The sequence below is a fragment of the Emydura macquarii genome, unplaced genomic scaffold (genome assembly GCF_026122565.2).
Source record: "Emydura macquarii macquarii isolate MOO-44397 ecotype Brisbane River unplaced genomic scaffold, CSIRO-AGI_Emac_v2 contig_2863, whole genome shotgun sequence".
NCBI classification, from domain to species: Eukaryota; Metazoa; Chordata; order Testudines; family Chelidae; genus Emydura; species Emydura macquarii.
Window position 1 is genome coordinate 1,534,513 of NW_027133000.1, and position 12,434 is coordinate 1,546,946.

The 12,434-nt window shown below is 41.3% G+C and overlaps 1 protein-coding gene across 1 annotated transcript in view; it reads left to right on the top strand.

The window, feature by feature from the left end:
- The window catches only part of ARHGEF38 (Rho guanine nucleotide exchange factor 38), a 64,376-nt gene extending 52,303 nt beyond the window's left edge, over positions 1-12,073 (top strand). Inside the window, exons 12-14 of the mRNA XM_067568219.1 lie at positions 108-306; positions 477-739; positions 11,292-12,073. Of these exons, the coding sequence (XP_067424320.1) occupies positions 108-306; positions 477-739; positions 11,292-11,477 (648 nt within the window). The 3' untranslated portion in view covers positions 11,478-12,073. The remainder of the gene's footprint in view (positions 1-107; positions 307-476; positions 740-11,291) is intronic.
- The last annotated feature ends 361 nt before the right edge of the window (positions 12,074-12,434 follow it).

A 12,434-nucleotide genomic window follows, 5' to 3' on the forward strand; every position in this document is an offset into this window, starting at 1 on the left:
ATGCTGCAATCACACTGGGCGCGCATTCGTTTCTTTTCTACACTGCTGTTAATCCAGAAACCTTAAAATTCACTGCTCTCAATGAATATTGCCTTTTTTTTCCCCAGCCTGAATCTCCACGTCAGACAGAGAGCCAGAGATCCAAGCTACTGTCTACATACAGCACAGAGTCACTATATCAAGCTAAGCGCAAATGCAATGCCACACAGGAATTTGATATTGCTCTATATGAAGGGGAGCTGGTGGCTGTTGTTGAGCAAAAGGATCCCTTTGGAAGTACAAGCAGGTGGCTTGTTGACACAGGAAGTAAGTCCTTGGCACAAACATCCTAGTTACGGCTTTCCTTTTGACTATTGATTTTCTTTTCGTTCTGGGCCCATATGTTTACCTCTGCCAGATCAACAGCTTGTGAAAAATGGAGGACTGTGGAACATATTTGAAATGTTTTTTTCTTTTCTTTTTAATCTGATATCTAGTTCTTAAAGGGTACGTGTATTCCTCCTTCCTGAAGCCCTACATTCCAGCCAAGGTGCAGAAGGATGTAGCAGAAACCAGTTTCTGTGATGATGATTTTGATAATATCAGCCTTTTTGTCTCTTCACGGCCTACCAATGATAACAGTGTAAGAAGTCTAAGACACAAGAGGAGTGACAGCAGCTCATCTAATAATAGCCTATGTGAAAAACCTGCAGTTAATGGGACAGAGACTGATTGTTTTCATGATGTGGATGATCAACATGTAAGTATGATACATACCTATATCTATTTTTCCTATTCCGAAGTTTATGCACTACTGCTTACAATTTAAAGGGGTCAACCTTTTTTTATAAAAGGACTGTTCTGATCTATTAGGATGCCATAGGAATTCACACACAACATTCTTACTCTCCAGCTCCTCCGATGTAACGTTTGTTGAGTTATTAAATAACCACACAATGTGTGAAAAGGTAATAAATGTTTAAGGGTTAAATTGTGGGATTCAGCCACAGCCCTGCATTGGAAGAAGTGCAGAGTTGCAACACCCCACAGGACAATGCCTCTAGCTGCTCCTGGGCGGTAAAGCCGCCTGCCTACCCTTACAAAGAGAGCAGGGGTAATCCCCATTAAAGCAGCTAGCTCTGCCTTGTGCTATCTTCATCTAGTTCTAGCAAGATCGTGACTATTCTTTTCTGATAAGGAACCTATGCCTTGGCAACCTCTAGAGCAGGTTGCTGCAATGCGTGCTTCATACAATATCTTGTGGTTGAGAGAACTGAAGTGCTCAAGTTTGCAGCTGCTAGATTTAAATGCCTGGGACCTACCATAGCACAGTCTTATTTATTTAGTCTGTTTCTTTTTGTGTAATGATTTAAGGGGCTGAGTTTCCTTTTTCTTGGGATGTACCAAGATGCTTATGTACTGTCTGCTCCCCTTATGGCCAACAGTGGCTTTGAAAGCACCCCTGATAGTCCCCCTCTTGTGGGCCCCTTAAGAACTACACATAGTCTCTCTGTTGTGGCTAACAGCATCCCACACCTCAGGCTAGTTTAATAACAGAAAAGATTGAAACAATCCTCAGAGTCCCCAAAATAAAGTCCATTACAATAACACAAACATTCATACTCAGCCATGGTTCTTCTGCCTTAACTAGAGCTCTTCGTCTTTCCCAGTCTGCTCTACCCAAAGCCACCAGTCCCAGCCCTTTCTCGCTGTTGCTCAGCCTTCTAGCCCTGGCTTCCTTTTTCACTGTCTCCCTTGTTGTTTGTCTGTTTTTGGTGCTGTACTCTCATTATCAGAGGCCATGGCCACCACTTTCTTCATTCAGTATTAGCCAAGTTGTATTTTTTAATACGTTCACTCTCTAGTATCCTTAAGGAAACACAATAACACTTTTTTTTACTATTCCATTTCTTTGACATTCTTTTAAGGCCCGTTAGGAAAAAATCTTTGATTCCAAGCCGACTACATTTTTCATAAAGAAACTTCTTTTCCATAGAATATTGCTCACTGTGCCATAGAATATGATCAGCCATTTATTTGGTTTTGCACACATTACGCAGCCTGTCTTTGTCTTTTTAATAAGCTTAACATATCATTTAAGGCACGATGACCTGTTAAGACTCTAAAAATTAATTTTTTTCTACCATGATTGTGGAGTATAGTATTATCTTTGATTTTTGAGCACACATCATAGAATCTTCATCCTTTTTTCTTAGTCCATAGTTCTTGCCATTCTTTTGCAAGCTCCTTAATGACCACACTTTTAAATTCTTATCTATTTAAGGTTATCTCAATATGTATCGCCTCCTTTTTTAGAGCATGTTTTGCTGTTCTGTCAGCCATCTCATTTCCAGGTGTTCTGATATGTGCTGTGCTATTGTTATACAGATATCTGCTTGCATTATTTTTCACTTATTATGGCATTTTGACTTTCCGAAGTTCCTGTTCTGATTGTCATTGGCAGACAAGGAATCAGATAAAAATACTGCTGCAGCCCATTGCACATCTCTTATCCATGTTAGTGCCAACATTATCCTCATTAGTTCAGCTGTCAGAATAGTCACATAGTTCAATTGCCTTTTAGATTTCTAGATTCCTACACTGGGAACACATTAGGCTGTTCCCATTCTATCCGTACAGTCATCTTGTGATCTATCTGTACAGACTTGGCAAAGCTGGCCTCATTTTTCATAAATTCAGAAATTTAATTGGTCATAATATGTAGTTTTTTTCCTTCTCTCATTTTTCATACAATTTCAAATCCACAAAAGGGGGAATAATGTCCATCGGTAATTTGATTTTCCCATAACTGAAAATTTTTAGTTTTCTTAATTTAAAAAAAAAAAATCTTTCCCCCCATTTTTGACCCTGATAGAATGACGAAATCTGTGGTAATCCATATAATTGGGTCTTCTGAGCTCCCGGCAAGCCTCATAAATCTGTTGTGTACTTCTATTTTCATGATTCCCTTTTACCTTTGCCCAAAGGTTGGATCTAATAGTTTCCTCCTTAGATTTATAGGTGCTTCTTCAGGTAGATGCTATTTGCAGCACACACACACTAATTTTATTATTGTTGCACCTCAAACCAATTCACAGAATTTGGGCCCAGAGAAGTTCCAAGTTTCTAAGAGTTGTTTTTGAGGCTGAGCCAAAAGCTTAGCATCCATTGTGTAAAACTGGTCTCATCAGTTCTCTGTACATAATCATCAATACTTTCTTATTGGTACCCCATTTGTTTCCAGCTACATTTTTAAGTAAGTTCATCCTGCTTTTACACTTTTGTATGATATTACCTATGTGATCTTTCCAGTTTAATTATCAAACATTACTCCTAGAAACATAAACTTTTAAACTATCTGATTTTTCCCACCATTCTTTCTTAGTTTTCTTCCTTGTTAAAAGTATTCTCTTGGTTTTTGCAAATGAGAATTTAAATCCCCAATTATTTCCCCACCTGGAAATTCTTTGGAGTGCTTCATTTGTCTTTTCCACGGCTACTCAAAGTCCTATATGTTTAGTCCATATAGCACAGTTGTCTGTGAAAAAGGAAATATCTATTCCCATCCGCACACTTTCCAGGAGGCCATTTCTCATAATGGAACACAAAGTAGGGCTTATAACTTTTCTGTGTGGAGACTTGCAGGTTTTTGATAAAGCTGTTCTCACTTTGACTTGTATAGTTCTGTCACTTAAAAAGTCCCTTATCCACCAAAACATTCTCCCTTTTATTCCAATTTTGGCTCCTTTCTATAGGAGGCATTCCATCCATAGTGTGTCATCTGCTTTTCCAATGTCAAGTCAGATTGTTATCATAAAGTTATTAGTCCTTATCCTTTTTCATACCTCCATTTGTAGTCTCACTAGAGGGTCAACTCTGCATTTTCCTTTCCTGAAGCTACTTTGTACCTCATTTTTTCTCCAAGTATTCCACTACCTTATGTTTATTTTTCCCCACACATGATGTGAGGGCAATAAGCCTAGATGCATCTGGTCTTGTATGTATCTTGCCTGGTTTTCTAACTGATCTCAGCAAACCTTGTTTCCATTCTATTGACAGCACTCCTCTTCCCACATATCATTATATAACTGCAATAGAATCTTTAGACTTCCTTCTGACCAGTGTTGAAGCATTTGATTACTTATATTATCTTTACCTGGAGCTGTATTTTTTCTTTTCCTAATGGCTGCAATAAACTCCTGCATTATTTTAAAATTATGTTAAAATTTGTTTAACGTGTCATCCATATATGCTCTCCAGCCATTTAATAGTTCAGTTATCCTCAATAAATCTCCTTTTTCCTCCCATGAAACTCATTGTTTTGAATCATATCAGTACTGAACTTTTGGAATTATTTTGCTAAAATGTCTACTTTTCCTAAATTGGAGAGCTTAATTTAATTGTTTACAATAAGATCAGCCATACATTTACTTTTACTTTGAATTCCATTCATTCTTTGAATTTGCTTATATATTTCTGAAAGATTTGAATCTTTGTCAAATTCCTGAAGAAATTTTCTCCAACTTTCTTTGTGCCACCACCGTACACCTTTTTATAATTAAGTCTTCACTGTTCATTGTGTGTTTTGCTTGCTTGTATGCCTTATTTCTTTCCCTGATTGCTAATTTGCAATCCTCATTCTATCAGGGAACCAGATTTCTAAATTGGGGGCAATTTGATGTTTTGTAGATGGCAAGATCAGTTGCTGCTGCTGTAATTCCTTATATTATGTCATCATAGAATTATCCTAGGTTGCTGCTTGTATACTTACTTCATAAATATTCATAACATTTAATCTTGAAAAGGTCTCAGTCAGCCTTATGAAAATTCTAGCTAAGAACTCTTTTTGTGTTTTTGACATTTCCTCAGCCTTAGTACTTAATAAGCATAGGGAATTGATCACTTTCCATTTTTGTCTTCTTTATGAATATCCCAGCTGCATTTACTAGCTATTTGTTGCAGTTCCCAGATCCAAAACAGAAATGGATCTATTCACTGAATTAAATCTAGAAATTGCCCCGGCATTCAGTAGTACCAGGTTGTATCAATACATTGTTCTAAGCATTTATCATTTAGCTTAGCTTTACTTCCCATAGCTCATTACGATTGTTAAGTCTCCACAGATTGAGTGGGTTTTTTACATTAACTAATTCTTCTAGTTCTAAAATAACTAATTTTACATGGCTTATAAACGTTATACATCCATATGTGTTTTTCTTCTGCATGGGAACTCAGTAATATTATATTTTAAAACTGTTTCTGCATAACCATTTTGATATAGCTAAATATTTTATAAATATACAGACTCCTCTGCTTGATCCCTCTAGAGCATATCATATCCTGGTAGACTGAACACAAGTTTACTTGTTAGACATGTTCCTTGCACACCATCACATCAGGCTTTTTTCCCATTTCAAAGATAGCTTTTTTCTTTAAATTCCTCTCCATACATTTTTAAACTGAGGATTCCACCTAAGGATCCTTAAGACCTTTAATAAGCTGTATTATTGCCTTCATTTAAAATTGAGTGAATATGGTCTATAGAGAGGTTGTCTATCTTTAGATATTTTTTGCTGTGATTGTAATCCTTTCACTCCCCACCTCCCCCCACCACATCTGCAAGGTGCAGTTAATTACTTCTTAATGAATGCTATAACTTCCCTTTATCTACAAGCAATATCTCAATCTCCCATTCTTCTGATATTCTCTTCTGTGCCCAGAGATGTATTCTGCTGCCCCTGTACATCTTTTCTCTTACTTGTATATTTTTCTTCTGTTTTCTGCAGTGGGTATCTTTTGGTAGCCTCAACATATGATGCTGTGTGAATAATTTTAATTATTTTTTTGTATTTCTCTAGCTCATTCTGCTACTGCACATCCTTATGTGCAGCACTGTGCAATTAGGTTCTGTACCTTCTACACAGTTCTATGAGTGACTTCCTCCACCTCATTGTTCCCTTACAGATGGCCAATGCATGTCTAAACGTCTGACAATCATAGCATCTCAGAGGAATGGGGGAGGGGAAATACAGAACAATAGATACCACATCTTAACTAGGATCATCCCTCTGTTAAGCATGTCAGGTGGCATAAGTCTCAAGCCCACACATGTGGGGTTGCCACGCAAGAGCCTTACCTGCTGCACCACCAAGTCAATGAGGAAACTGCAGCTAACATCCCACTGCCACAGGCTACACCCACTGATTCAGGTGGGTCAGGTGACTAGCAGCAGACTCCTGCTTGGACACCAACTGGCATAAAGCTTCCTGTTCCTCTTCCACTCCTTGGCTGAGCAACTAGTTGCTGGGCTTGCTGTTAAGCAGACCCCTTAGACCAAGTTCCTGCTCCTGGTTCCTCACCCTAATTCTCATGAGTAACTCCAATTTGACCCTTAGGCTATGTCTACACTGCCGCTAGAATTCGACTTTGTTTAATTCGACTTTCAGCAGCCGATTTGTAGAAATCGCAGCAGAGTGTATACGCTACGCTGTTTGCGCTGGTCTTTTGTGTTCACACTGGCCAGCCTTAATTCGAATTAGAAAGCAGTGCAATGTGGGTAGCTATCCCACAGTGCAACTAGCCATGGTGGCTGTTGGGACAAGTGTCATTGTCCCAGGATACAATGCTGCTTCCCCTCTCCTTCCCCCCCAACAAACAGGAAAAGGATTTTCGCGCCGTTTTTTTACTCCCTGCGATCACCATTGCTGCGGAGACATGGAGCCAGCTCAACTCTGCACTATAATTGTGAGCGTGACAAATACATCACGGCTTATCATGGAGTACTTTAGAAATAGAGCAAGAAGGTGAAGCAGATACTACACCTATGCCACCGAGGCTGCCCTGCTACAAGACATCGAGCAGAACAATTCCCAATTGCTGCAGACTATAACGTGTCATCTGCAGTCCATGGAGCACAGGTGCAGGTGCAGGGAAACAAGCACAGACTGGTGGGACCACATCGTTATGCAGCTGTGGGATGATGATCAGTGGCTGCAAAACTTTCGTATGCGAAAGGCAACTTTCCTCGAACTGTGCTCAGAGCTGGCACTGTCCCTGAAGCGTGTGAATACTCGCTTGAGACAAGCTATGACGGTGAAGAAGAGCGTCACTATTGCTCTCTGGAAGCTGGCAACCCCCGACTGTTACCGCTTGGATGGGTATCAATTTGGAGTCGGTAAATCTACAGTGGGCATAGCCGTGAATCAAGTGTGCAGGGCCATCAATAGACTTCTGCTACGAAAGGTAGTGGCTTTGGAAAATGTGCAGGACATAGTGGAGGGGTTTGCCACAATGGGCTTCCCAAACTGCGGGGGGGCCATTGATGGGACACACATCCCTATCGTAGTGCCTGCCCACCTAGCGACCGAGTACATAAACCGCAAGGGATACTTTTCCATGGTCCTGCAGGGGCTTGTGGATCACAGGGGTCATTTCACCGACATCTATGTGGGATGGTCTGGGAAGGTGCATGATGCTCGTGTATTTTGTAACTCAGGGCTGTTCTCTAAGATGCAGGTGGGCACTTTCTTCCCTGACCAAAAAATTCACATCGGGGGTGTGGAAATGCCCATAGTGATCCTGGGGGATCCTGCTTACCCCTTGCTCCCTTGGCTAATGAAGCCGTACACCGGTCACCTTGACAGTGACAAGGAGTGTTTTAATAAGAGGTTAAGCAGTTGCAGAATGGTTGTAGAATGTGTCTTTGGGCATTTAAAGGGTAGATGGAGGAGTCTCCTCGCTAGGCTGGACATGAGTGAGAAGAACCTCCCTTCTGTGATATCTGTTTGCTGTGTTCTTCATAATGTGTGTGATGCGAAGGGAGAAAGGTTCTCCCAGGATTGGGCTGTGGAGGCAGAAAGACTGGCTGCCAATTATGAGCAGCCAGATGCCAGCACTACGCTGAGAGCTAACCACGGAGCACTTTGCATTAGGGAAGCTTTGAAAACCAGGTTGTGCAATGAGATGCAGGAGTGATTTCTGTTCTGTATGTTATCTGCCTTTGATGATCCCCCCACCCTTCACCCCCAGTATGTTGTTTGTCTTTGATGATCCCCCATCCACCCCCCTTTGATATCTGTGCCCGACAAATCCCTCCTGAACAAGATATGATTTAATAAAGAAATGTTTTGGAATGATGCAAAGTAATCGGAGGGAGGGTTCATTCACTGTCTCCAGGGGTAGGGTGGTAGCTTGCTGGCCAGCAGTCAGCGTGGCTTTCTGCTCGCCTCCACTGGGGTGGAGGAGATCATGTACTGCATCCTGGCCAATCTCCTCCAAGACCTCTTGGGGGTGGAGGAGAGGGAGGGCGGCATAGCCCTCAGTTGAGGAGCATTATGGAGGGGCTGCCTCTGTCCTGCCTCTGCTACTTATGAAGGTCCACAAGATGCCAGAGCATGTCTGCCTGGTCCTGCAGGAGTTGCAGCATCTCCTGCGTGGTGCTGCGATCATGGTCCTGCATTTGTCCCATGTTCTGGGATAAGGTCAGCCATCTCACTCTTTGCTCTGTCTCTGCGGCTGCTGAGGTGTTCATGAGCTCCGCAAACATGTCATCTCTGCTTTTTTTTTTTTTTCCTTTTTCTAATCTGAGACAGTCTGTCCGCAGCACTTCTTAAGGGTCGGTCCACTGCTGAGGTGTCTGCAGAATGAAAGAAAAATAACAAGGTAGCCGCAGTTAGCATAGTGAAGAACATGATACAAATGTAACACTTTACATAATAATCAGATGATACAACGTAGCCACAGCTAGCATAGTGACGAAAATGATACAAATGTAATAATATAGCTAATCATCCCATGATACAATGTAGCAAAGGATTTCCTCTCTCTGCTTGTATTTAAACCCTTACAGAGAGGAACTACGGATACCATGGAGGATGGGGGGAATCTCTGCTTGTATTTTAAACCAAGACAGAGAGGAACTGCGGATACCGGGGGAGAGCGGCTTTGCTTAAAACACTTGAAGCCATGATGCTGGCTACCTTGATTGCAGAGAAGAATGCTACCGTGGAGGGAGGAACAATGCAGCCCTCCTCTGAAAAGTTTTTCACGGGATAACAGATTACATACAATAAATTTTCCATGTGATATCAACTGATGATAAACGTAGCATTTCTTATCACATAAAAAAACTGATCCCTGGGTAACCACCCAGTACAGTCAACGAAACACCTGAGATCCCCTTCGTGCCCCCACCACCCAACGTACAAGAACAGAAATGATAATAAGCAAGAAAACTCACCAGATGTGCCTTCCCTGGGATCATTTGTGTTGTCCTGTGTGCTGGTGGACTGCTCGGGGGTCAGGAATAAGTCCTGACTTTCTGGGAGAACGGACTCCCCGCTCTCCAGCAACCTGGTCTCCACAGCTTCCTCCTCCTCATCCACAGAGTCCCCCTCATTGATCAGGGACTGTGAACTAGCGGAGGTATTGATGCTGCGGGAGGCACCGTGGTGGGATTGCCACCGAGAATTCCATGCAGCTCCTCATAGAACCTGCAAGTTTTGGGAGAGGAGCCAGAGCGGCTGTTAGCTTCCCTGGCTTTCTGATACGACTGGCGCAACGCCTTGATCTTCACGTGGCACTGCTGAGCATCCCTCTGGTGTCCCTTCTCCAGCATGCCCTGGGATATCTTCCCATAAATGTCCAGATTCCTTTTGCTGGCTCTGAGATGAGCCAGAACGTACTCCTCACTCCACAGCCCGATGAGGTCTAAGACCTCCGGTCGACTCCATGCTGGAGTGAGTTTGGGCTTTGCAGTAGCCATGTGGAGCACAGTGACAATGCTCTCTCCACGCTGGCAGCAAGCACAGGAAATGAAAATTCAAATATTCCTGGGTCTTGAAGGAAGGGCACTTTTCCTGCTAGCATGCCCACAGAGCAGCATAGCACGACTGTCCAGAGCGGTCAAAATGGGGCATTGTGGGATACATTCCGGAGGTCAATTAATTTGATTTAAGTCCTGTTGCGTTTACACTGATGCTAAATCGATTTAACAAATTTGAATTGTCGATTTTACAGGCACCTTAATTCAAATTAACAGTGGCACCAGTGTAGACGCGGGTGTAATTAAATCGAATTAATGGAGTTTAAGTTGACCTAAGTTGCCAGTGTACACCAGGCCTCAGTGTCACTTCTGACTCCAATCCTGATTTAATGCTTGGCATGGCTATTGGCTCTGACTCTGGCATTTGGTGTGGCTCCTGACTCTGGTTTTGATCTTTGGTATGACTTCTGACTCTGATTCTGGCCCTGGCTCTTACCACTAGGTCAAGCTGCTCCAGTATGGGCGCTGACAAAGGGTTATGTGTACAGCTGTAGCTGGTTTTCTCCCTCTCCTACTCAATTGCCATTTAAAAAACAATACTTTTTGTCTATTGTCTTTGTTACATCATTCTCTGACAATCCTAGTGGCACTCCTTTTTGATTCAGTCAGGAATTTAGGCAGTTGACGAGTAACTTTCATTTTCCCTAAGGTTACAGTTTTAAGAAGTTTTTCAGCTTGGTCCTTATATGTACAGTCTATCAATAGATCACAAGCCTGCATTCTTTTAGCTTTTTGTACATCACCAAAACTCTATTTTTATCCATTCTTCCGTTTTCGGTGGGTTAACATCTCCTATTTTTTACATCTTCTGACACTGATTTGACAATTATGAAATGTTGACTTTTAACCTGTTTTTCATTTAATAATGTCTTTAGATCCTGATATAGTTTTTTTTTTCCTTTCTCCTGATCTGAGACCATTCTTCATCCCCCATGCCTTACTTCTTTTCCCTCATAGTCCAAGGCATCTCCCCCACTTGTCGGTTTCAATGTTCAACCTCGTTTCAGTTGGGGGCCAGCCAAAGCTGCTGTAGCCCATCCTTGTTCTGAGGGAGAAGGCAGTCTATATGCTGCCCCCCACCCCACTAGAGAGCTTCTCCTGATTGGCTGGAAGAGAGGGGCACCCTAACCCACCCTACAGTATAGGGCTCCTCATCCCAGGCCCTTAAAGGAACAGTGTCTAGGGGTTTTCCCCATCCAACTCCTAATTCTCTGGGATCACTTCCCTTCTTCTACTACCAGGCCATTTCTCTAGAATGGATCTTCTGGCTCCCTCTACTCTTAAAAGACCAAAATATCCAGTTACAGGGGATTTCATTGAGTCTTTTAATTGAAATTATCAATTTTATTTTGTATTAATTGCCCTGTTTTTTTATAAAATGTACCCCTTCTGAGTACATTTTATATATTAAACCATATTAATGAGACATAATATAGTTAAATTTGATCAATTCAGGTTTCATTTCTGCTGGTTTGTTTCTTTTTTTCAGACTTTCTATGCTGTTTATTCATTTCAAGCAAGAAGCCACCAGGAACTCAGTCTTCAGGAGTACCAGCGGGTTCGCATACTCCAGTTTTCTGACCTGAGTGGCAATAAAGAATGGTGGTTAGCAGAAGCCAAAGGACAGAAAGGATATGTACCTGCTAATTACCTTGGAAAGATGACATATGCATAGGAACAGAAAGGATTGTTGGGATTAGTTTCTCTGAAATAGTGACATATACCCAGAATAATAATCTGTTATAATTAACAGCAATCAGGGTGAACATACAGTGACTGATAACCCAGGTATAATATCTGGAGAGGTACACAGGCTAAAATGAGAACTCCTACACTCTAAAAGCCATTACTTTGACAAGACCTGAAGAAGTGTTTAACAGGAAGACTCTCTCTGATGAACATCCTGGAGATCTTGCTATTTCTTTATCCATTCATTCACTCATTTATGAAGTATGGTACTAAGTCAGGAATTAACACACAAATACAAAGCACAGCTAAGCTTATAAATTTCTAGGGCTGCCTCTCCATCATATTTAGCAAATAATATACGAAGCCAAGAGAATTAACCTTGAAAAAGGACAAACTGTCCTTAGAACTACCGTCACGACTCTATGGTCTGGAGTGAGATGACTATTTCATACCAAATCCCTATTAATTTCTTAGAACAGTTCCTTTTTGGGCTGTGAACATTTACAGGAAGTCTATCAAGCCATTTTTTAATTATTAGAGCAAAAAAAGTAGTCCTTGACATTTTAAGAACATTGTTCTTTTTGGTACTTGATCACTCAAAAAAGGCTGTTTTAAAACTTAACACCTAGCAGGTACCTAACCTTCACTGAGAAGCAAATTTGCACTTTGCCAAATTTGGAATAAAAGAAGTTGGTTTTGAAATAAGCAAGTTATAATCTTTTGACGATGACATATGTAGCATGTACAATATGTAATTTTTCAAAATTTAAATCTGCACCATATAGCTCTAGATATATGCTCCACTATTAGCTTTATGTTTGGAGACCTGCACACTGAGAAATCATTGCTTTTTTTCAGTTATTAGACTAAAATAAAATCAAGTGGTGACTATTTATATGCCTTATTGCAGTGGTTTTCAACCTGTGATCTGTGGACCTCTGGG